The following is a 24243-nucleotide window of genomic DNA, read 5'->3' on the forward strand; positions in this document are numbered from 1 at the left end:
TCCAACCCTGAGTTGAAAGGTTATTGCACGTCACGACTACCCAACCATGAATCATATGTTATTCATCTATATTTCGCATAATTAATGCCGCATACTCCCTACCTTATACATGTCAAGATTTTAGACATAATTTTCATTAGAGCGGTATAATTAATTAGTTATTTTTAATATTTAAACTTTTTTTTGTCACTTCTAATAAAATAGCGTCTTATATGTTTTAATAAGTATTAGTCCTGTTAAATAATATATTTATAGACGGAACGAATAAGTACACTAAAATTCCATGTGTTGTATATTTTTTTTATGAAATTTTGTGAAACTGTATAAATAAGTAAAGTTTTATGAAACTTTTTACGCTTTATAAAATACGAAAGGAAAGATGAATGTAAAGTTAATATATTGTAGAAAGAGCTTAAAAAAACTTTTAAGGCCGATTCAGCAATGGATTGATGCAGATGCAATTTATCTTACAATTTTTTTAATTGGGATACATTTTAATAGCGTCTAAGTCAAGCTATTGTAGAATCGGCCTATGTGTAAAGGTTGACGCATATTGAAATATCTCATGACGTAACGGGTTGGTTTCCATTGTCCCCACTCGCCATTTGTCATAATTCTCGTCAACTACCGCACCCTGATCTAGTGAAAATTTAGTTACTTTATTGTTTTAAAAATTACTATAAAATTACTTAATTTTCAATAGAGCAGGGTGCGGTAGTTGACGAGAATTATGACAAATGGCGAGTGGGGACAATGGAAACCAACCAATGGGAAAGACACCAATGTCCCCACTAACCAAAGTTTCCATTTGTCATAATTCTTGAACTACCGCACCCTGCTCTAGTGAAAATTTAGTGATATTCTAGTTAGAATTGAAAGTTACCATAAAGTCACTAAATTTTTACTAAAGCAGAGTGCGGTAGTTGACGGAGAATTATATTTGTCCGTTCATATATAGAGGAACCTCCAAAATGTAACAATGGTAAATGTAACTTATCTTATTTTAATCACCTACCATATTTATTGCACCATGAAATTTAGTAAAAAATTTAGTTACATTTTAGTAAATTTCTATAAGAAACTAAATATTTTATTGAATTAAATATAGAAACATAAAAATATAAATTTTAAAGAAAAATATTTTTCCCTTTATTTTCTAAAAGTATTTTTATTTTATGTTGATAAACCGTACATATTCAATACTGGAAATTATACAAAAAACAACGTGTGACCTAGGAAAAAGACAAATTTCCCCTTTGGCCGGCGCGTCTTATCGAAAGTATAATAGATAAGTCGGCTTTAGAAATTCAAACGAAAACCAAGGGATTTATTTGACTTGCTAGTACAGCATTAACTCTTAAGGAGTAACTTAATTACAGTAGAGCATGAATAGCGGCACGAGCTTCCGTAATTCAAGATGAGCGAGGCTTTCCAGTTACAAATTGAAATTTCCCATATAACAATTGCACACTCTGCTTCTCTCCCCCCCCTTACTCCCTTGCACACTCACAGTGTGCCAATAAAAAGTTTCCTCGTCGCTATATATATGTAAACGTAGAGAGGGAGGTTTTTTTTCCTGCCTCTTTCAAACAATTCACTAGACTTGAAATCGTATTCCAAACTCTTTGGTCGTGGTAATTTGTTATCGGATTAAAAAGTTTATCACTCTTGAATAATAACCTACTTTGATTGCAGCGCCAAGATTATACTTCCTCGCTCTGATATTAACTTTGTAATATTAATTATACAAATCTTTTTAAGCTTTTAGAAAATTTCGATCAATATATATATATATATATTTGTCGAGCCATGAGAATAGATACCTTAGAGTGTAATGATAGTTAGAAATCGGCCGGTAAATATTTGTACTAAATATTATCGCGCGTCGATAAACAAGTTACCGACCGCGCAGCTCAAAGACGTAGTACCCGATTTCGCCGCGCGGGCCGCATGGCTAAAGCTCACTCGCGTGCGCCCAGCCCACCGATCGGCTATATAAGCTGCGCTCTCGCTAAGGACCGTCACTCTCGTGCTACACGGAGTCCGGATGGGTCTTACCCACCTGACTAGGAGTTTTACTCCGAGAATCTTTGTGGAGAGTTTTAGTCTCGTTCGTCGGGTTTTACCTGTCGAACATTATATCGGTTTTAATGTATATAGTGTAAAGTAACGTAACAAATGTATAGTAAAGAATTGTAAAGTAACGTATCACGATGTAAAGTAACGTAACAAATTGTACAGTAAAGAATCGTAAAGTAACGTAACGAAATGTATAGTAACGTAAATTTGAATTCTCGAAGTTTAAAGTAGATTTTCTGTTTTATTACCGTTTTAATCTCCGTTTTTAGATATACTTAGAGTGTTACTCTTGGTATAATTGGAACACGAGTTTTACTCGTGGTTCACCTGTTTATCGCGAATTTTTAGGCAGTATAGTAACAGATTTACGGCTCATCGCTACGAGTTGAAGCCGATTTTCTTAATGCGCGGCTCAAATAAGCGACGTTCCAGATTGATGCCGATTTTCAGTTTTCGCGTCTCAACATATTTTAGATAGACGCCGACAAATCGTTACTCGAAACCGACTTTCGCGATTTATTTGTAATCTCCGTATAACTTTTATATTGTAAATACCGTTGTAAATAAATAAATTGTTATCAGTTTGTAATTAACCCGTTATTATTGTTATTATTTTGTTGGAATCAAAACGAACCCTGGCTCGGCGAGCTAAAACATTGATTCTTAAAATTACAAACGTTACAAGAGGCAGAAAATTGTAGGTTATGTTTAGTGATAGTTTCAGCTTGATTAAATGTTCATTTTTAATTATGTTAAATAAAAGTCAGTCTTTATTTAATATTTTGGATATTATTATTATCATTGTATTATTATTCTTATTATTTTATTATTATTATTATTATTATTACTATTATTATTCTTATTATTTTTTTTTTTTTTTTTTTTTTTTTTTTTTGCTTACTGCGGGTCGCCACATTACTCCTACAACAGAATGCTCACATAAGAAGATATATGACCATTCAATCATAGGAGTTATAATGACTTTAAAATCTTTTATAGAGAAACAAGCTTGGCGCCCAAGCTTGAATACTGTGAGACTCTGACGCAAGCGCCCATACTCACTAAAAACCCATTTTACCCGGACACTATTTCACCTGCGGAACTGCCGTCAAGCTTCGGTCTTCGCAGATGAGGTCCCGTTTTGCCGCTATAGCGACCCTACCGTTACGGAACTTCGTAGCCTACTCTTCCGGCTATTGCTCAAGGCTGGACAGAAGGGGGAGGGGATCTAAATTCTCCTCCTCCCTCTTCTGCTTGATCCCTGCCGAGCATTAAGGTATCTCCCGGTCAACCCGGATCTTCCGTCTTTGTCTTTTGTCGACATGACTTTTACGACAAAAGTCTCGATATGCCTCCAAGAGTCCACATTTTGGAGCATGATGGGGACCATAGTATCGGGGTTGAATCGAGTCCCAACCGCCGTAAACATGGTCTCCCTATCATCGCTCCAATGCTCACAGGAAAATAGCGTGTGTTCTGCGTCATCAGTTTGAGCATCGCAGTACACGCATTTTGAAGCTTTTCTTATTTTAAATCTGAAGAGATACTGGCCGAAACAACCATGACCTGACAACACTTGTGTCAGGTAATAGCCAACTTCGCCGTGCTTTCTATCAAGCCAGGTGGCGAGGTGAGGAATCAGGCGGTGTGTCCACCTTCCTTTTAAATCCCCATCCCATCTCTCTTGCCATTTCTCAACGAGACGTTTCCTCGCTTCTTTGCGAATAGCCGCCTTTAGGCTATTACAGTTCCCTTGTTCTAGCGAGCTCGCTAGGTCCTTTACTAGCATGAAGACCTCCTGTCTTTCTCTCGCCAGTAAATCTACTGGCGGAGTGCTCGCCAGAACTAGGACTGCACTCGTTGAGACTGTTCTGTAGGCTGAAACCACTCTCCGCGCGGATCTTCCATGTACGGAGAGCAGTTTATCAGAGATGCCGCGGGTCTTTAGGGCTTTATCAGCCCATGCAGGGGCAGCATACAGCTGCTTTGCTAGACCCACGGTCGCCACCAATCGCCTTTTCCTTTCCCTGGGGCCGCCGACATTGGGCATCATCCTCGAAAGGTTTCCAACGCATTCGGCGGCCTCGAGTGACTTGATGTTACAGTGTTGGTGGAAGTTTAACCTTCTGTCCAACGTCACTCCCAGGTACTTAAGATTATTTCCCCAGGAGACTTCGGTCTTCCCGATTTGGAGCCGAGGGGTTTCATAAGGTCTCCGGTCTGTGACGAGCAAGGCTTCAGTCTTCTCTATGGCCATTTGAAGGTCATTGAGGTCTAACCAGCGTTTTACTCGTCTCAGACTTTCATTGATCCTTATTTCCAGGATTTCTAAGCTCTGCGCGCAACATACTATAATGACGTCGTCTGCAAAGCCGACTACAAACGTGTCTTCAGGTAGGTCGATCCGCAGGAGTTCGTCATACATGACGTTCCATACGAAAGGACCCACCTTAGACCCTTGTGGAGCTCCACATGTCATTTCGTATTTGATATGACATGTGTCGCTCCTGTACACAACCCATCTGTTGCTAAGATAGTTGTCTATCATGCGCAACAGATAGGCTGGAACCCTTTTACGTTTCATTGCTTCTATGCAATGGTCCCACCTTGCAGAATTAAACGCATTACGTATGTCGACGGAAACGAGCGCGCAGAATCCTTTCTTTTTCCCCTCTTTGGCTTTCTGTGCCTTATTGACAACAGTGAGTATTGCATCAACTGTTGACCGGCCTTTTCGAAAGCCAAATTGGTTCTCCGATAGGCTGTTCTCGCCTACCAGGATTTCCTGAAGTCTCTGTAGAACCATACCCTCTAGAAACTTACCCATCGTATCCAATAAGCATATCGGTCTGTACGATGTGACCTTATCTAGAGGTTTGTCTCCTTTCCTAAGGAGGACCAATTTCTGTATCTTCCAGTCATTGAAGAACTCTCCAGCTTCCAAACACGCATTAAAGACGTTGAGAAGAAGCTCTGGATAGGCAGCGGTCACCTCTTTTAGGATCTCACTGGCTATTCCGTCATTGCCAGGCGCTTTGCCATTTTTCAACGTCTTTGCCACCTTTTTTAGTTCTTCAAGCGTGAAGAGCTCCTCCCTCTGTACTACACAGTGAGTATAGTCCTCCCTGGGGATCGGTTCTACGTGGGGAAATAATGCGCTTATGATTTTCTGGACCCAAATCGGATCATCCAGACCAGGGGTTTTTTGCCTAGCCACCAATTTCTTGGTGACAATCTTGAACGCCAAACCCCATGGATCATTTTCGGATTCACCGATTAGGTCCTTCCAGCAACGGCGTTGGCTATTTCGAACCGCTTGCTTGAAGATAAGCCTGGCTTTATGCCATTTTTCTCGCAGCTCGGAGTTTCCCTTAGAATGGGTATATTTTCTCCTAGCTGCTTGGCATTCTCTTCTAAGGCAAGCGAGTTCGTCGCTCCACCAGTACACAGATTTCTTCCTTGCTCTTCTTGTCTGCCGGCGAGGCATGGACCGGTTGCAAGCATCCACAATCACACGCCTCGCCTCTTGCACGGTATCTATGAGAGAAACTGGTTTCTTCATCCAGTTGAGATCGTGGATAAGCCTCGACTCTTCCAGAGATTCTACCAGTTTCTCTCTATTTAGTCTCCTCAGGTTCCAGGAGGGGTATTTTCTGCTTTTTTGCAGTTTAACCTTTCCTCCCGGATTTTCCTCGGAGACTAGAAACTCTATGCACCGGTGGTCACTCATGGTTACTATATCCAGCACTCTCCATTCCTTTATCCTGCGAGCCAAGCGGGGAGATGAGATTGTTATATCCAGGATAGATCCTGATTCCCCCCGCCTGAATGTGAACTCACGGCCCCGGTTTATCACCACCAGGTCACTCGCAGAGACCATGTCGGCTACCAAGATCCCCCTCCTGTCTAGACGGGCCTCTCCCCATTCCGGGGATTTACTATTGAAATCGCCCGCAATGAGGACATCCCCGTCGAAAGTCCTAAAACTTTCCTCAAGAGAACGGATCTCGGCGTCGAACTTTGCGATGGGATCGTTTGGAGAGAAGTAGCAACTGTATACACGTATACCAGCCACCTCCACCCAAACGAAACCATCCCTAGTCTCCAGGAATTCGCCGATGGTGAGTTCCGGGTTGCATATCATTATGCCGGACCTCCCTGATGCATCCTGAAACCAGTTTGAGAATCCTTGCTTTTTATACTGTTCACTCACGATCAGTATATCAGCTCCTCTCTCCCTGGCAGTCTGCATCAGGAGGTCTTGTGCGACGCTACCTCTTCCAAGGTTGACCTGGAGAAAACTTAATTTGCTTTTAGCTTACGAAGTTCCTCCCTGTAGATTGGGCAGGACCCAGATCCTGGGGTGTGGTTTACATCCTTCCCACCTTTATCAGCACAGGTTAGGCATTTATATTCGCTTTTACATTCCTTGTGGGAATGGTCGGAAGAACCACACCTCCAGCATGCCTTACTCCTGTCGGGTCCTTTGCAGGACTTTGCCACATGTCCGTAGCAAAGGCACCTAAAGCATCTTTGCACTTCGACTCTAGGCCGGATTCTACAGTTAATCCAGCCTATTTTCACCTTGGCCGTTTTTAGCAGCGCATCCGCGTCTGCTTCGGGGAGCTGCACAATTGCCAGTTTTTCCCCACGGCGCAAGGTGATGAGTCGACAGGACACTTCCGTATCGGCCCTGCCCAAAGATTTGCGGACCGCCTCGACGACGTCACTTTCATCCGTTGTCTCATCGAGATCTTTGATCTCGAGAGACCTTTTCGTCACAATGGGAGTGACTTCCGCCTTTTCTTTAAGGACGTCAGTCAACCTCCTTCCGAAATCCGTCACCCCCTGGTTCCTCCGGAGAACAAGAAGCAACTCCTGCTTCTTTGTTCTCCTGATTGACAGGACCTCGGTTCCGGTCTCGGAGGGATTGACCGACGTCTTTAGTTGCTTCAGGATGTCGGCGTAGGATTCATTTCCCTTCGCCGTCACCCTGATAGCCTCCGTATTCCTCATTTTTTTTGAAGAGGCTCTCTTAACGTCCTCTTTTATGGCCATCTTCTTTTTCTCTTTTTTTGAGGGTACTTTTACCCACTTCCCCTCGGCATTCGTTTTTTCCGTCTGAGGTTCACTGGCAGGCAAGGCTTTTGCATCCTGCTGGATTTCCTCAGACGTCCTCTTTTTGGACACTCTCTCTTTTGGAGAGGCCGAGGCTCCCCTTTTCAGGGCTTGTGCCGAGGGGACTTGTCCCTCCCGCTTGGACTGAAGTGTCCTTGGGGTGCTGGGGGTATTGCGTTGGGCACTTTTTGGGCCTTTTGTCCTGGGTGTACTCGGCTGTACCAGAGTTTCTTGGAGTTTACCAACCGAGGACCCAACGGCAATGCCCGCGTGCATTGCCGTATTATAAATCTCCTTTGCAACCTTTACCCTCTCTTTTAGTTCATTAGGGGTGTTTTTAATAAAAGCCCCTTCGATGTCGAGGAAGGCCTTATCCAGCGCTTCCAACCTCCCTTTCAGTTCCTCCACAATATCAAGCAAAAGCTTGCATGGCCCTACCCACGGGGGCGTGGAGGAACCTCTCCTCTTTCCTATGACGGCAACTCTTGCCGTGTTAACGGCAGAAGACCGTGTACGAATTTCCCCTTCGTTATTTACAAGAGGGGTTTGGTACACCTCGGCTGTCACCTCAATTTCTGTTGGAATTTGAGGGAGCAGGACCGGTGGACTTGGTTTATCAATGTCCATTTCTCCATTGTCAACCATTATTTCGTTTTCCAAATCAATATTAGTTTGATGATCCATTTAAATTGTTTCACCAGCGCATCGTCTGTGGAGGGGCGGGTCGCCTAAGGTGGGAACGGGTACACCCACGGGCAGGTATCCTTCACGGATAGCTGCCCGACCCCCAGTACTCTGGGGCCCACCAAGCGCTTAGCCAGTCCCGGAATACACGGACGGACTGGACTCGCCCGGAGCAGTATGGATTCCGACCTCCATACCCACCACAGACTTCCTGATCAGGGTCCGAAGCGGCTGGCTCCTGATTCCATACTTCGGCTTACACCTCGGCAGAGACAAGCTCACATCAACCTCTAGGCTGCGCCGACGGAAAACAAGCCGAACGCAGCTTCGAGGTACTCCCAGTGGGCCGAAGCAGGAAACGATCAGTGTGTAAAAGTGTCTTGTGTAGGTGTGTGCGTGTATATGTTGTAAATGTGTGATGTGTAAGTCTGTAAGGAAAGTGTTGATCCTGTAAGTGTCGTGTTGGATCGTTGTTTCCATCTCCGTGTCCGTGGTCTGTCAAGGAAGTAAAAGCATACATATTGAAAAGAATAAATAAAACAAAAAATAAAATAAATAACATTTAGAACAAAACAAAATAAATAAATAAATAAGACAGAACAAAATAAATAAAAACAAACGGGAAAAGAAAAGAAAAACTGGGAAGTGAAAATAAAAAACAAAATATAAAATAAAAAACGAGTAAAAAAAAATAAAACAAAAAAAAGAAGAAGAGCAGAAATCGGCAAGAGACGAAAAGAAGTTTTTTTTTTTTTTTTTTTTTTTTGTGGCTCGGACATCTCAGGGCACCAAACCCGTCGACTGCAGGACAGAAACCCGATGCTCGACCCGCCCGAGAGTCCTACGGTCCCTTTCCGCCGACACGGATGACCAGCTTCCCCATCCGCAAGATAGATTTAACTATCGTTCCTTCATAGGGTTGCTGGAACCCCCAGGGACTCCGGGATTTTATCCCCGCGCTAGAAAGGTCTCTGCCCTCGTTTGGCAACCAAGTGCTTTATTATCAAAGTCACGAGGTTGATACCGCACAAGCAGCAGAGCATCCGCTGGTCTCGAGGAGGCCGCAGGAGCAAGGACGGGACGAACACAAGAGTCCGGCCGACAGTCAAGGGGAGCAGACACCAAGTGTCCCACCTTTTTTTTTTTTTTTTTTTTTTTTTTGCTTCTTCCCGTCTCTCTCCTCATCCTACTCCACCTCACCAATCTTCAAATCTTCCCTTAAATAACCCCCCCTTAAACCGTCCATTTTCCCTTCCCTATTCTTCCTCTCCTTTCCCTTGCTGGTTTTGGTCCGCTCCGGATTTACAACCAACTTGGTTCACCCTTAACACCCTATCCGCCACCCGGGAAAGCGCCCGATGGAGGACCAGCAACACAACCCCACACGGGATTCTTATTATTTTATTATTATTACTACTATTATTATTATTATTATTATTATTATTATTATTATTATTCAATTATATTATTGTTAATATTTCATTAAATATATGTGTTCCTGGAGCTATGAATTTATAAATCGTTTGTCGTGTGACTTTAGAGTGACATCTCCCACTCCTTTAAATGAGCAGACGTTTCAAAACTATATGGGTAGCATATATAACTTCGTAATGCCGCCGCACCACTTTCGTGAAGCAGCGCTGTCAACCTGTAGGAGTGGAGTATTTCTACTAAAGTTATATAGTTTAAGACATTCTCGTGTAACTAAGAAAATGAAAGATCATCTTGTAATATATTGGTGCTTTTAATTAGAAATCAGAAAATAAATTAAAAATTAGACAAAAAAAAAAAAAAATTTAACTTTCGTATAAAAAATATTCCATTAGTAAAATTATTATGAAATTTTATAAGAGTCCACTTTAAATTTCGAAAAATGTAAAAAACAACACTTGAAGTTAAAAAAAAAATTATAAAATCACGAAGCTAATTAAAATTATTTTTAAAATGGAAAATAGAAAAGTTTTCAAATATCCGCGATATATGGAGAAAATCTATTCTAAAGTAAAAACTTGTAAATTGAATTCTGTTTTTTTTTCTCTCTCTCTCTGTCTTTTTCTCATCGTATCTCTTTTCAACTCTATTCGAAACAAACGAAGAGTGTACAAGATGTAAGGATTTAATACAGACTATTCCAAAGCAATTCGATTCTCGCAACTCTTTCTGTCTCTCTTTCTTTCTCTCTTCGATTCTCGGAGAATAAATTCATGAGAGGCTCCTTTTCATGCTAATAAGATCTCTCTTCAGAGCTTTTGCATTTCGAATATATATATATATATATATATATATATATATATATGTACAACGCAAATTGAATTCACTTTGTAAAAAAATGAAAGCGACAAGATTTGTCAAAAAAAAAATGAACAATTTTGTTTGTTCTTGTATATTTGAAAATAATTTATGAATACAATATTTAGAGAACAATTGAAGAGATATGAGAGTAGACAAATTAATATAGTATATACATATATTTGGCTTAAAGAGCAGAGGGATTTAATATTTAGTTGGGAATGAGGGAGAATTAAATTTCGAAACCTTTCCCGAGCTTCTTGGGTGCCTGTCGAGAACATACCAAAGGGGTATAATCGAATCTTCGTCTCTCTGTGACCTCGGCTCCATTTCACCTCGCTCGTTGGCAAAGAGCTGCGCTTGGATGAATCCAGAAAGTGAATTACATTCAACGATGAAAATATCGGTACATGAATTGGTGTGTCAAATTTACGAGAATTTCCTTCAATTGTAAAATTTCATATATAGCTACGCGCATTTCAACAGTACAATGTTAGGTTTTGTAATTAAAATTTATAGTATAAACAGAGAAAAGTTTTTAAATGAATCTCTCCTTTTTTAGAGTTGCAAACTTTTCCTTTTTTTTGCAGTGTAGTCCTTATAATAAAATAGTAATATAATATTATTATAATAAAATAATAGAAATATAATAATATAATAATAATAATAATAATAATAATAATAATAATATAATTTTGGATGCCCAGGAAATATACCCGAAGAGAATTTCAATTGATACGCTACTGAATATTTTTTTGTGCGTGTGCTGTCGATAACATGTCGATGCAGATTTCTACAATTGAGACTTTTAGTTTAACAACTTTTTTTAAAGGAATTTCCGTATAGTATTGAGAGTATTATTATTAGAAAAAGTGACGCAATTTATAAAAGTTGCTAATAATTAATTAAAGCAGATGTAAATATAACTCGCACATAAATATGAAGAAATTGAGGTTATGTGCGAGTTATATTTACATCTGCTTTAATTAATTATTAGCAACTTTTATAAATTGCGTCACTTTTCCTAATAATAATCCTCTCAATACTATACGGAAATTCCTTTAAAAAAAGTTGTTAATCCTTTGAAGCATACATTTTTTTTAACAGGAATTTATATTTGAAGTGCATTATAGGGGGTTTTAAGGGTCGCTGATTACGAATCCGAAGCCAGATTTTAAAAACTTTCAAAATTCAAAATGGCGGATCCAATATGGCGGACAATTTTTTTTTAAATTGATCATATACGTTCGAAACTGGTTACTCAGGGGTTTTCGGGGTCGCTGATTACGAATCCGATGTCAGTTTTTCAAAATTCAAAATGGCGGATCCAATATAGCGGACAATTTTGTTAAAATTGATCAAATTGATCACCGACACACACACACACAAAACCGCCATTTTGAATTTTGAAAATCTAACGTCATATTCGTAATCAACGACCTCAAAAACCCCCGAATAACAAGTTTTAAGCAAATCCGATCAATTCTTCATTTTGTCATCCGCCATATTGGATCCGCCTTTTTGAATTTTGATAATCCAACATCATATTCGTAACGAGCGACCCAAAAACCCCCCGAGTAACAAGTTTCAAGCCATTCCTATAAATTTTTCATTTTCTCATCCGCCATATTAGATCCACCATTTTGAATTTTGAAAATCTAACGTCATATTCGTAATCAGCGCCCCTAAAAACCCACGAGTTACAAGTTTCAAGGAAATCCGATCAATTTTTCATTTTGTCATCCGCCATATTGGACTAAAAGTCTCAATTGTAGAAATCTGCATCGACATGTTATCGTCTGCTCACGCACAAGAAAAACATTCAATAGTCAAAAAAAAAAATTGTTCTTTGACCCTATAACAGCATAAATTTCTATGAAGCAAAGAATCTTTTATCTGAGGTACTAGAAAAACTTGAGATAAAAATATTATTCTTTCTTATTAAAAATTAAAGTGATGAGGAGAATGTAAATATTGTTGAATTTTATTTCAAGAAAATTGGTGACAATAACATAACCTCAAATTAAAAAAGTGGGTTTTTAACGCAATAATTATTAGTTAATTAATTAATAATTAATAATCAATTAATTTAGTTTTCATTGAAAACATAGTTAAAAATAATTTTCTAATTTGAGGTTATGTCACGATCACCATCCTCCTAAACGTGATTGGTATAATTAATTATATAGTTGCGCAAATTTGAAATGATGAAGAAGTCATTTAACACTGCAAACGATTAAAATGGGTTAAATTTTATGACACGAATCATTAACATTGAAAAGAAAATGCAAATGAGCTGAAGTTGTAGAAAATCTAATTCGTCTTTAATTTCATCTGTCGTCGCCTCTTCTCCCTTGAGGGAAAAGAAAATTTGTCTGGCGCGCGAGACATTCGTGTCTGTGGCATAATATATATATATATATATATATATATATATATATATACTATACCTCTACACCTTAAGGAGTAAATGAATGCCCTTAGGCAAGGAAAAGATACATCATCATACTTTTGAGTAAATTGAGTTGCACACAGGAACGTAATGCTGGGACAATGAAGAGAAAATAAGTTATTCTGAAAAATATGCCCGGAGACGATCGACTAGAGTCTTTAGGATAAAGCTTCATGGATGCAAGACGAAAGTAATCTCAGGAAAAGCGAGAAGTAAAGAGTATATGATGAGTAAGGGAGAAAGAAACAGAGAGCGCGCGCGCAAGAGAGAGAAAGGAAATTGGCGATAAACGAGTCTGGAAAAATAGATTTTCCGTGCAGAGCATATTGGCAATATGTAAATTTTACCCTTTAAATGAAAAATTACGTCAGTCTGGAGATTCATCATATATTTCTCTACTATGCATTTATTTTTATCAAACTAAAATTTTTATATTATTTTAAAAGTAAAGACAAAATTTTGAAATTTACATTCATTGAAAATATTCAGATAAATTAATATTTTATTATTATTATTATTATTTTATTGTTTACTGAAATTAATGTGATTTAATAATGAATTTTCGGTTTTTTTTTTAAACTTTTAGTCGACATTTTAGATTATGAAATCCATAAACGATAATGTATTAATTATTGGTTAAAATAATGTATTTTAAAAAAAGTTCGCCACGAAGCATGCGCAGTAGGTTTCTTGTTTCACGTTGGTAATAAAAATGGCAAAAGTTTGAATTTTTTATTTGATCGAATTTTCAAAAGGTTCGAATTATCGAAACTTTTTACTCACGTGAGTTTACTTTCTTTGTTTTATATAACCATAGTAAATTCTATTTGCGCGCGAAATTCAAAATTAATATAAAATTTTTAAATTACGCGCGCAAATAGAATCCACTATGACTATATAAAACATATAGAAAGTAAACTCTCATGAGTAAAAAGTTTCCAACTTTTGATAATAATTTTATGTATTGAGATTTATGTTAAAATAAAATGACTCGTTGTATAAAATCGTTGTATAATAAAAGTATTATTTATAAATATAAAATTAAAAAATTCCCGTAATAATAAATAATATATACTTTAAAATTATAAACTTGATGTTTGTAGAAAAAAAGACAATTTAACAAAAATTATTTCTAATGAACATTAATCTTATAATAATGTATAAAAAAAATTCATATTGATTAAAAAACATTATAACTATATATATAAAAATAATAAATTATTGCTTAAAACTTTTTTTTATTGTTCTCTAAACATTTTCTTATATTAAAGTATTTTAAATAAGAGCGCCTTTTTCTACCAATGAGACAGTTTACAGTAGCGCAGACGCAATTACGTTTGGTGGTTGGCATCCCTGCTAATCAGCTAATCATGATAATAAATAAAGACAACAAACGAGTCTAAAAAGTTTTTTTTAATTTTATTTAATAAGTGAAACAGGCAAAATAAGCCTTTAAATATAAATCCATACCTTCATACACAAATACAACTTTAATAATTATAAAGTACTAACGCTCCCAATAAATTTTGTGCTCGATGCTTCACAAAAAAAAAATCATTTCCAAATAATGAGTTGGCTTCTCGAGTGATTCTACTGATAAAAGAGTTTAAACCGCAATATTAGTTCTGAGCGTGGGTTGATAAAACAATGAGATATTGCGAAGATATTTTGTAAGTACTGAAAAACATAATCTCGATAATAACGCAGGGCATTTCATTAATCCGTGTTATATATGACTCTATATAAAGAGTAAGTCATTTTAATGTTAAAAAATACCTTGAATTGTGGTAATTTTTTTTTGTTTTTGTATTTTTCCATACAAATTCTATTATTCAATTGAAATATTAACCATTTACGTGTTTGAGAAAAAATCCATGATTTGGTCCCAAAATGTCTAGCAAATTCTGGCCGACAGATTTTTATGAAACTTAGGGCCAGTTTCACCAACTCTGGTTAAAAGTTAATCAGCGATTAAATCCCTAACCAACCAATCATGAACGATTAAATTATCTTTAATCGCTGATTAACTTTTAACCGGAGTTGGTGAAACTGGCCCTTAGTATACATATAAGGGTTCATGAGTTCGCTGAATTCAAATGTGACATTAAAAAAAAAATTTTAATGGCGGATCCAAGATGGCGGACAAAAAAAATTAAAAATCAACCGGATTAGCTTGAAATTTGTTACTCGGGGGTTACTGATTATGAATCCGATGTTAGTTTTCAAGAATTCAAAAAGGCGGATCCAATATGGTGGGCAAAAATTTAAAAAATCAACCGGATTTTGCTTAAAATTTCTTACTCAGGAGTTTTTAGGATTGCTGAATTCAAATCTGATATCAAAATTTAAAATCTAAAAATCCCCGAGTAACAAGTTTTAAGCCATTTGGATTCAATTTTTAAAAAAGTCGTCCTCCACTTTTGATTGGCCATTTTGAATTTTTAAAAACTAAGCTCATATTCGTAATCAGCGACCCCAAAAACCTCCGAGTAACAAATTTCAAGCCATTCTGATTGAATTTTAAAAAAGTCGTCCGCCATATTGGATCCGCCATTTTGAATTTTTAAAAACTAAGCTCATATTCGTAATCAGCGACCTCAAAAACCTCCGAGTAACAAATTTCAAGCCATTTTGTTTAAAATTTTAAAAAAGTCGTCCGCCATATTGGATCCGTCATTTTGAATTTTGAAAATCTAACATCATATTCGAATTCAGCGACCACGAAAACCCTTATATCCAAAATGTGGGTTAAATCAAAAAATAAATTTTTTTTTCGTGATTTTTACTTGTTTTCCAATTGTTATAATTAACATTAGTTAATAAATAATTACTTAATTATTGTAAAGACTAGAGTCAGTGATATCTGTTGTATGACAAAGATGATGTAGAAAATATAATTTTGCAATTTATATAATAAATTGCATATATTTTGTGATAAGATGTTCACGACCTTTGTAATTGTTTATTTCGCAATTTTTCTTTTATTAAACTTTTGTTAAACCTTATTTTGAATGTTGTTAATGGTAAACCTATAAAAATATTATCAATATTAAAACAAATTTGATAATATAATAATTAAATTGAAATAAATACTAGACATAAATGATAAAATTGTGTAAATTATATTTTTTACTATCTATTTAATTTTCCAAGGATTTTTGTAATAGAATAGATTTTGTTTTTTAAAAGTGAGGAATTTTTTTTTTTTTGTTTTATTTCATGATAATTGTGACTATACGCATATGTACATATATGTAGGTATTGGAATTTAAAGGGCCGAACCACTTTATTTTCCTTTGTGCATTTTAGCATTTCTATACGAATACCTACATATATCCATGTGTTTTTGGAGAGCTCTTTTTTTTTTCCTCGAACATGACGGTATTCGAGTTTATTCACATGGCACACGCAGAAAAAGGTGTCGATTGAGTCTCTTAACGAACAATACAATGCAATGTATAGAATTGTAGAGTACTTGAATTTCTATGCAAACAAATTCACTTAGAATTCTCGTGAACTCGCGTTGTATACAACGTATTGAAAAGTGGAAACGTATATATATATATATATGTACATACATTTTCTTCTCTTATATCTGACAATGCCAATTTGAAAATAAATGTAATATATTAAATTAATTTCAATCTGACAGTGAATATTTGGTTAGAATTTTTCAAACGAATCAAAAAAAAAATTAAAATTAAAATTAATTTAAAATTAAAATTATCAAAAAGTAATGAATTTTCAGTGTTAAATTATTTTTTATTCATATACTCAAATCAAAATAGATCAAAAAAAATTTTTTTGGTACACCCAGAAAAAAGATTTCTTCACTGAAAAAAAATTCTAGTTAGAATAACCAGAATTCTGGTTAGGGCATATTTAACATTTTGATTCTGGTTAGGTTAACCAGAATTCTGGTTATTTTAACGAGAATTCTATAGTTAATTCAACTAGAATTCTGGTTAACATAACTAGAAATTAATGTCAAATATAGCCTAACCAGAATTTTTTTTCAGTGTTTGATTCAAAGAAATCATTTTCTTTGACAAATTTTTGTTTCACTGAAAAAATTGTATGATCAGAGCAATCAAATGTTCGGTTAGTACAACCAAACTTTGGTTAGGCTAACCAAACAATTCGGTTGGCACAATCAAAGTTTGGTTATACTGACCACACATTTTTTTCAGTGTTGATACAAAGAAAATTTAGTTGTTTCAAACAAATTATCATTGATCCAAACAAAAAAAAAATTATGTTCGTTTTAAAGAAATTTTTTATTTAATTCAAATAAATGTTTCTTTGACCCTATATGAATGTTAGAATTTTTTTTTATTTAATGCATAAATTTCTTTTATTCAAATTTTTTTTTAATACACCCAGAAAAAAGATTTCTTTGAGTCAAAGAAATTTTCTTTTGAAACAAAGAAAATTTTATTTTGAATGAAAGAAAACAAGTCAAAGAAAGTGATTTCTTTAAATCAAAGAAATCTTCTCGGGATGTATAATATTATGGACAATTGAAACATTTAGCTGTCTTAAATTAAAAATTTTTTGAAACAAAAATTACAAAAATTATAAATGTTACATTACAAGGCGAGAAAAATTGTTTTTGAATTAGTCAACTAGATGTTAAGATTTTTTTTTAACAAATACCCAGATAGCACGGAAACTTGCAGTAAGCTTGCGGCAAGTTCACCGTGCAAGCTTGTCTGAGCTAGCGAAATGTCCCACCCAGGGCAAGCTTGCCGTGAAAGCTTGCTGTAAGCTTTCCAGGAAAGGTTGCTGCAATCTTGCCATGAAAGATTGCTACAAGATTGCTGCAAGCATACTAAGAATGATTGCGGCAAGCATGCCGTGAAAGATTGCTGTAAGCTTGCTGCGTAAGGTTGCAGGAGAATTTCAACAAGCTTCTCGAAAGGTTGCTGCAAGGTTGCTGCAATTTTTAAAAAATACCTTTTAAATTAAAAATAAATTTATTTGTTTTCTAAATTTGAAAATCCTTGTGACGTTTATTTCAACAAGAGAATTTCAACAAGCTTCTGAAAAGGTTGCTGCAAGGTTGCTGCAATTTTTAAAAAATACATTTTAAATTAAAAATAAATTTATTTGTTTTCTAAATTTGAAAATCCTTGTGACGTTTATTTTTAATTTAAAATGTATTTTTTAAAAATTGCAGCAACCTTGCAGCAACCTTTCCAGAAGCTTGTTGAAATTCTCCTGCAACCTTACGTAGCAAGCTTACAGCAATCTTTCACGGCATGCTTGCAGCAATCTTGTAGCAATCTTTCATGGCAAGATTGCAGCAACCTTTCCTGGAAAGCTTACAGCAAGCTTTCATGGCAAGCTTGCCCTGGGTGGGACATTTCGCTAGCTCAGACAAGCTTGCACGGTGAACTTGCCGCAAGCTTGCTGCAAGTTCCCGTGCTATCTGGGTAGTGAAAAAAATTTTTTTGTCTATTTTCAGAAACTTATTTTATTAATAGTAGGAGTAAAAAAAAAAAATTTAACATCGAAAGTTTAATTTTTTTTTAAAAATTTTATGCAACTCTTTCGAGAAATTCTAACCCTATTTATTTTCGTATTGTTTTTTTTAATACATAAATTTACATTTTAAATATTTATATTTTAATTTTACTCTTTTAATCCTTTACTGTGAATTTCTGTTAGTTTAGAATATTTTCATTTAAAAATTTGATACAAAAATAAAAAAAGAGAAGAGAATTTTGCTAAATAAAGTATTGAAAGAGAAAAATATAAAATAAAATTTTTTTATTTTAAAATAAATAAGAAAATATAAAAAAAAAAAATTTAAATAATATTTTGTTTTAATTTCAAATTTTTCATGAATAGTCAATTTTTGTTTTAGAAAAAATTTTCTGCATCATGAGCACGTTTTGTTTTTGTCTCGGTATTCATTTTTTTTTTTTTTTTTTTTTTTTTATATATACATTGTCAAGAGTCCATTTTTCGAATGAATTTTCAATGACGAATAGAAAAAAAATATTCAAAAAGTTTGTTAATTTTCACAATATTTGAGTTTTAAATAAAAAAAAGTGAGGAAAAAAAATAAAAATTGGAAATTTTTTTCAGAGTGAATTTACGTAAATTTTTTGCACGTGTGCGTATATACTATTATTATATATATATATATATATATATACATGGGTAGTATCAGTATATAGAAAGCAACATCGTGTATCGATCCGACACGGCGTTCACATGGCTGAGGCCAAGCTCTCTTTGGGATACAAATTTTTGTCACGATTTTCCAACACGCTTTTTGCTTTCAAAACACGTGTATATGATCCCAAATCACACTATAGTTGCGAAATTTCCATTTTCCTTTTTTATTTTGTTTTATAAATGAGATTTGAAGACGATACCTGCGAGCATACCCTAAGAAACATTGCTTCCTCTTTCGAATTTTAACGAAACATTCGTATGGACTTTATTATATGTAATTTTTTCACTGAGTACATATAAACAAAGAAAAAAAAAGTGTTTAAGAAAAATTCCGAACAAAGTTTTGGATTTTGTAAGAAAAATGCAGGAAAAAGAAATTTAAAAATATGTAAACTATGCTAAATAATTCCAAGAGTACAGGAGAATTAATAATCTCTTTTTAATACCAAAAAAAACTTTTATACAAGCTCGTTTTTCCTCTATATAAATATAGTAGTTATAAATTCTTTGGATTAAATTTTTCTAATTATACGTTTTTTTTCTTAATTTTAAATTTCGTTTTATCAATGAAATAAAATACTTTTCTTTTTTTTTGTTTTATTTCAATGTTTCTTACTTGTTCGTTTCACATTTCAGACGGAACTGTCACAAAATCTGCAGCAGTTGTCGGAGCGTGCACGTTCTACAACGGAGTTCATTCAAAGGCTAAAAGGAATGACAGATAAAGTGCACGTAAGTATGCAAGTTTCTTCTTTTTACCATCTATTCTACCGAACAATTCCCGGACACAATGAAAATGTATGTATTTTTTTTTTTTTTTTTCAGTCATTTATATGCGGGGAAAAATGTATAATTTCATTACTTAATGCAATAATCAGCATTTTTCTCTGTCATCTGAACATGTTTTTTGTTATATAGAATTTTGTCATAAAATATAAAATTGAGTTTAATATTTTTTGTTCTATTATTACAATTTTTGGACGCATGATTATGTTCTAAAAATCATTAGTTAGAATTTTAATTTTATGAAATTTCATTTGTCATAATTTTTTTTGAGCCGAATTTTTATTTGTCAGAATTTTTATTTCCTCGAATTTTCATTGAACATAATAGATATTTTAAAGAATTTTTATTGTGTAGAATTTCATTGCATAGAATTTTTATTGAGATGAATTTTCATTTGTTCGAATTATTATTTCATATAATTTCCATATAACCGATTTTTCATACTACGGAATTTTTACTTAACCGAAAAATCATTTAACAGAATTTCTGATTGATAGAATTTTTATTTGTCCGAAATTGCAAACGGCCGAACAAACAATCGACAGAAAGATTTCGGTGCGATTTTTAAAATCAATCAATCACAATTTTATGGTTAATTTTTGATTAATTGATTTTAAAAATCGCGCCGAAATCGATTGTTGTTTCGGCCATTTGCAATTTCGAACAAATGAAAATTCTATCAATTAGAAATTCTGTTAAATGATTTTTTGGTTAAGTAAAAATTCTGTAGTATGAAAAATCGGTTAATATGGAAATTCTATCAAATAATAATTCGAACAAATGAAAATTCATCTGAAAGAAAATTCTATGCAATAAAATACTATTCAATAAAAATTCTTTAAAATAATGCCTATTATATTAAGGGTATGTAGGCAAAGGACGTTTTTTTGTGATTTGAAACTTTCTCTGAAATAAAAAATAATTTTGGGTTAAAATTTTGGAGAAATGATTTAGTTTGGTACAAGGAATCTCGCTGTTCTACTCATTTACTGCATTTTAACATTATTAAACAATATCCAGTATGGATGTTATTAAAAAAGATATAAAACATATATTTTAAGTGGAAATTACCGCAGCAGTAAAATATTTCAAGTTAGTAAACAAACACTCCTAACCTCAAAAATTTATATTTTATCACGAATTCAGAGAATCTATCAATGCAATTGAATCAAATATATAACAAAATTAATTATCAACACACATTTTAATTTTATTATATGTCAACAAGCGTTTTCCGTGTTTAAAGTATGAATAAAATTGATGAAAGTGGAAACAAATTTTCTTCCCCGTAAGAATAACATTGTGTCGTCGTCTGTTTGTTGTCCCTCCAGGCCTCTGACGTCATATCTTGAACTCGAAATATCTCGATGAACTGACACAGCCTAATATGCACAAAAAATTCAGTTACTACCCAACTCTGCTTTCGCGCAACAATACAGACGTTGAGTTGTAATTTCCCAGTTCTGATTATTTACGCATTGTCGTCAGCTGTCACGTTGTATTAGTCAAAGATATTTTTATTAATAGACAATAATTATAGGCAAAATATTTCCACATACAATTACTTATTTATAAAAAATTTGTGGATTTAATAAGTTAAGTGTAAAATTACTAATATTTTTTTTAAAATTAGACAGTTTATTCAAATATGACATCCATTTTTCTAGTAATATTTTAGTAACATTTTTATCCATCACAAATTTATCCTTTACCCTGTATCCTAACGACTTTTATCCTCTATCTTTACAACTTTTTACCCACCATTTTTTCTGTGTAAGTTACGTGAAATGACAAATGAAATTACATATAATAATCGTGAATATCTTTCGTTCATTCTGTCCACACCTGAAGTTAGTATTTGTTATAGGTCTTTTGTTTTTTTTAAATGTGTTGTTTGACATTATTTTGTGTTGGTTAAAATTTTTCAATGTTTTGACATTGTCATTTGTGCGGTCGTATTTTAATTATTAAAAATTATAAAATTGTTAGAATCGTGCAAAAAAATTGTGTGGATTGTGAGAAAAATTGATTCGATTGCTGTTAGAGTAAGCTGCATAAGTTGATAATTTTATGAAATTTCAAAAATTTATTTAATTACATCACGATAATTTAATTAATTTTAAAAATAATAAAAAAAATTTTATATTATTTATTTATTTATATTTATTATTTATATTATATATTACAAATTAAATTTTTTTTTTTATTTTCACAAAATATTTATTTATTTTTGTTATTATAATTAAAAAAATTTATATTATATATATATTTATATTATATATAAATATAAATTTTTAATTTTGACTAAATATTAATTTTTTTTAATAATTTTTATTTTTAAATATTAACTTAATATAAAATTTTTTAAAATAAATTTTATTTAAAATAAAATTTAAATTATTATATTTTATATATATTTATATATGTTACATTAATTAATTAATTAGGAATATTGAATAATATATATTAAATATTAAATTTAAATAATTTATAAATTATTTATTTATTTATTAATTTAAAGTTATTAATAATAATTATTATTATTATTTATTATTATATAATAAAAAATAAAAAACTTTATTTAATGATAAATATTTTGATGATAAGAAATTTTTACAAGACCTTTACCGATATATGTTATATTAAAAATTATCAATTTAAATTTTAAATCGAAAATTTTCTTGAATAATTTCTGAAAAATTATCGACAGATAATCAAAAAAAAATCAAGAAATATTTTTTTCTATTTGATAAAAATTAAGGAATTATTATTAACAATGTAATAATATTATAATAAATTAAAAATTTTATTGATAATATTAATTTTAATTTCTTTATAATAAACAATTAAGTCCCTAATTTCGCGCGCTTGCGCGCACTTAATTTTGCTAGTTCATTAAAGTTAAAATTCTAACTAATGATTTTTAAAACATAATCATGTCTCCCGTTATTTTAATATTATTGTTATTATTTTTTTATAGTAATTACAAAACTTGTTGCTGTAACAGTTGCTATGGAAACGTTCTGCTAAAAATGACAATCGTTGATATGCTAAGCGTTTCCATAGCAACAGTTGCTATAGTAACGATTACCATGGCAACTTTTGATATGGTAGCAGTTACTATACAGGGTGTTCCAAAAGTATGAAAACTTGCAAATATCTCGAAAAGTACGAATTTTCGTAAAAAATGTTCAATACAAAAGTTGTTCCAAACAAAAAGATCTACATTGTTCAAACCAAAAAATTGGGCCCCGGGCCCAATGTTGGGCCCTACAATGAAAAAAGCAGTTTTCTTAAATGAGACCACTAATTTTTAATATCAAATTCGTAATCCCCATGAAATTCTGCGTTCAGACATGTGGTATAAGTGCCCAAAATATTGGGCCCAATCCAAGATATCGGGCCCAACATTTTCGACAAAGAAATAAATTTAAAAAATCGTATCTTTGGGGGTTTTCGGGGTCACAGGATTACAAAATTCAAAGCTACTTTTCAAATTGGGCACAGAGCCCAATGTAGGATTCCGTGGCCCAATGTAAAGCCCACAGTAAAAAAATTAGTTGTCTAAATGCCAAAAATATTGGGCCTAATATTTTTGGCATTTGTACTACAAAACTAAATCCAAAATTTCATGACGATTACGAAATGGATACTAAAAATTAGTGGGTTTTATTTTAGACAACTAATTTTTTTACTGTGGGCCTTACATTGGGCCGCGGAATCCTACATTGGGCTCTGTGCCCAATTTGAAAAGTAGCTTTGAATTTTGTAATCTTGTGAACCCAAAAACCCCCAAAGATACAATTTTTTTAATTTATTTCTTTGTCAACAAATTTTGGGCCCAATCCTAGACATTGGGCCCAATATTTTTGGCATTTGTACTACAAAACTAAATCCAGAAATTCATGACGATTACAAAATGGATACTAAAAATTAGTGGGTTTTATTTTAGACAACTAATTTTTTTACTGTGGGCCTTACATTGGGCCGCGGAATCCTACATTGGGCTCTGTGCCCAATTTGAAAAGTAGCTTTGAATTTTGTAATCCTGTGACCCCGAAAACCCCCAAAGATACGATTTTTTAAATTTATTTCTTTGTCGAAAATGTTGGGCCCGATATCTTGGATTGGGCCCAATATTTTGGGCACTTATACCACATGTCTGAACGCAGAATTTCATGGGGATTACGAATTTGATATTCAAAATTAGTGGTCTCATTTAAGAAAACTACTTTTTTCATTGTAGGGCCCAACATTGGGCCCGGGGCCCAATTTTTTGGTTTCAACAATGTAGATCTTTTTGTTTGGAACAACTTTTGTATTGAACACTTTTTTTACGAAAATTCGTACTTTTCGAGATATTTGCAAGTTTCCATACTTTTGGAACACCCTGTATAACAACTCTTGAGGTCCAAAAATAGCCCTAAAAAAGCCCAAAAATCTAGTGTAGTCCGATTTCTAAATTTTAATTGTGGAGGAACTGGTTTGACGGACCTCAACTCTTGCCGTGAAGTTATATCAAGTTAAAGAAATATTGCATCATACAGAACGACAGAAGTAAAAATTCAATGAAATTGCAAATAATAATAATAATAATAATTCAAATAATTTCAATTAAATAATATAATAATAAATATAGTAAATTATTT

The 24243-nt window shown here is 33.6% G+C and overlaps 1 protein-coding gene across 2 annotated transcripts in view; it reads left to right on the forward strand.

Moving 5' to 3' along the window:
- Positions 1-24243, forward strand: part of LOC127286321 (E3 ubiquitin-protein ligase TRIM9) — a 224660-nt gene that overhangs the window by 171257 nt on the left and 29160 nt on the right. For both annotated transcript variants that reach the window (XM_051312709.1, XM_051312710.1), the window contains exon 3: positions 19445-19540. In XM_051312709.1, coding sequence (XP_051168666.1) covers positions 19445-19540 — 96 coding nt within the window. The remainder of the gene's footprint in view (positions 1-19444; positions 19541-24243) is intronic.

Source organism: Leptopilina boulardi, unplaced genomic scaffold, assembly GCF_019393585.1.
Source record: "Leptopilina boulardi isolate dan_hultmark-lab unplaced genomic scaffold, ZJU_Lbou_2.1 LbouV2_352, whole genome shotgun sequence".
NCBI lineage: Eukaryota > Metazoa > Arthropoda > Insecta > Hymenoptera > Figitidae > Leptopilina > Leptopilina boulardi.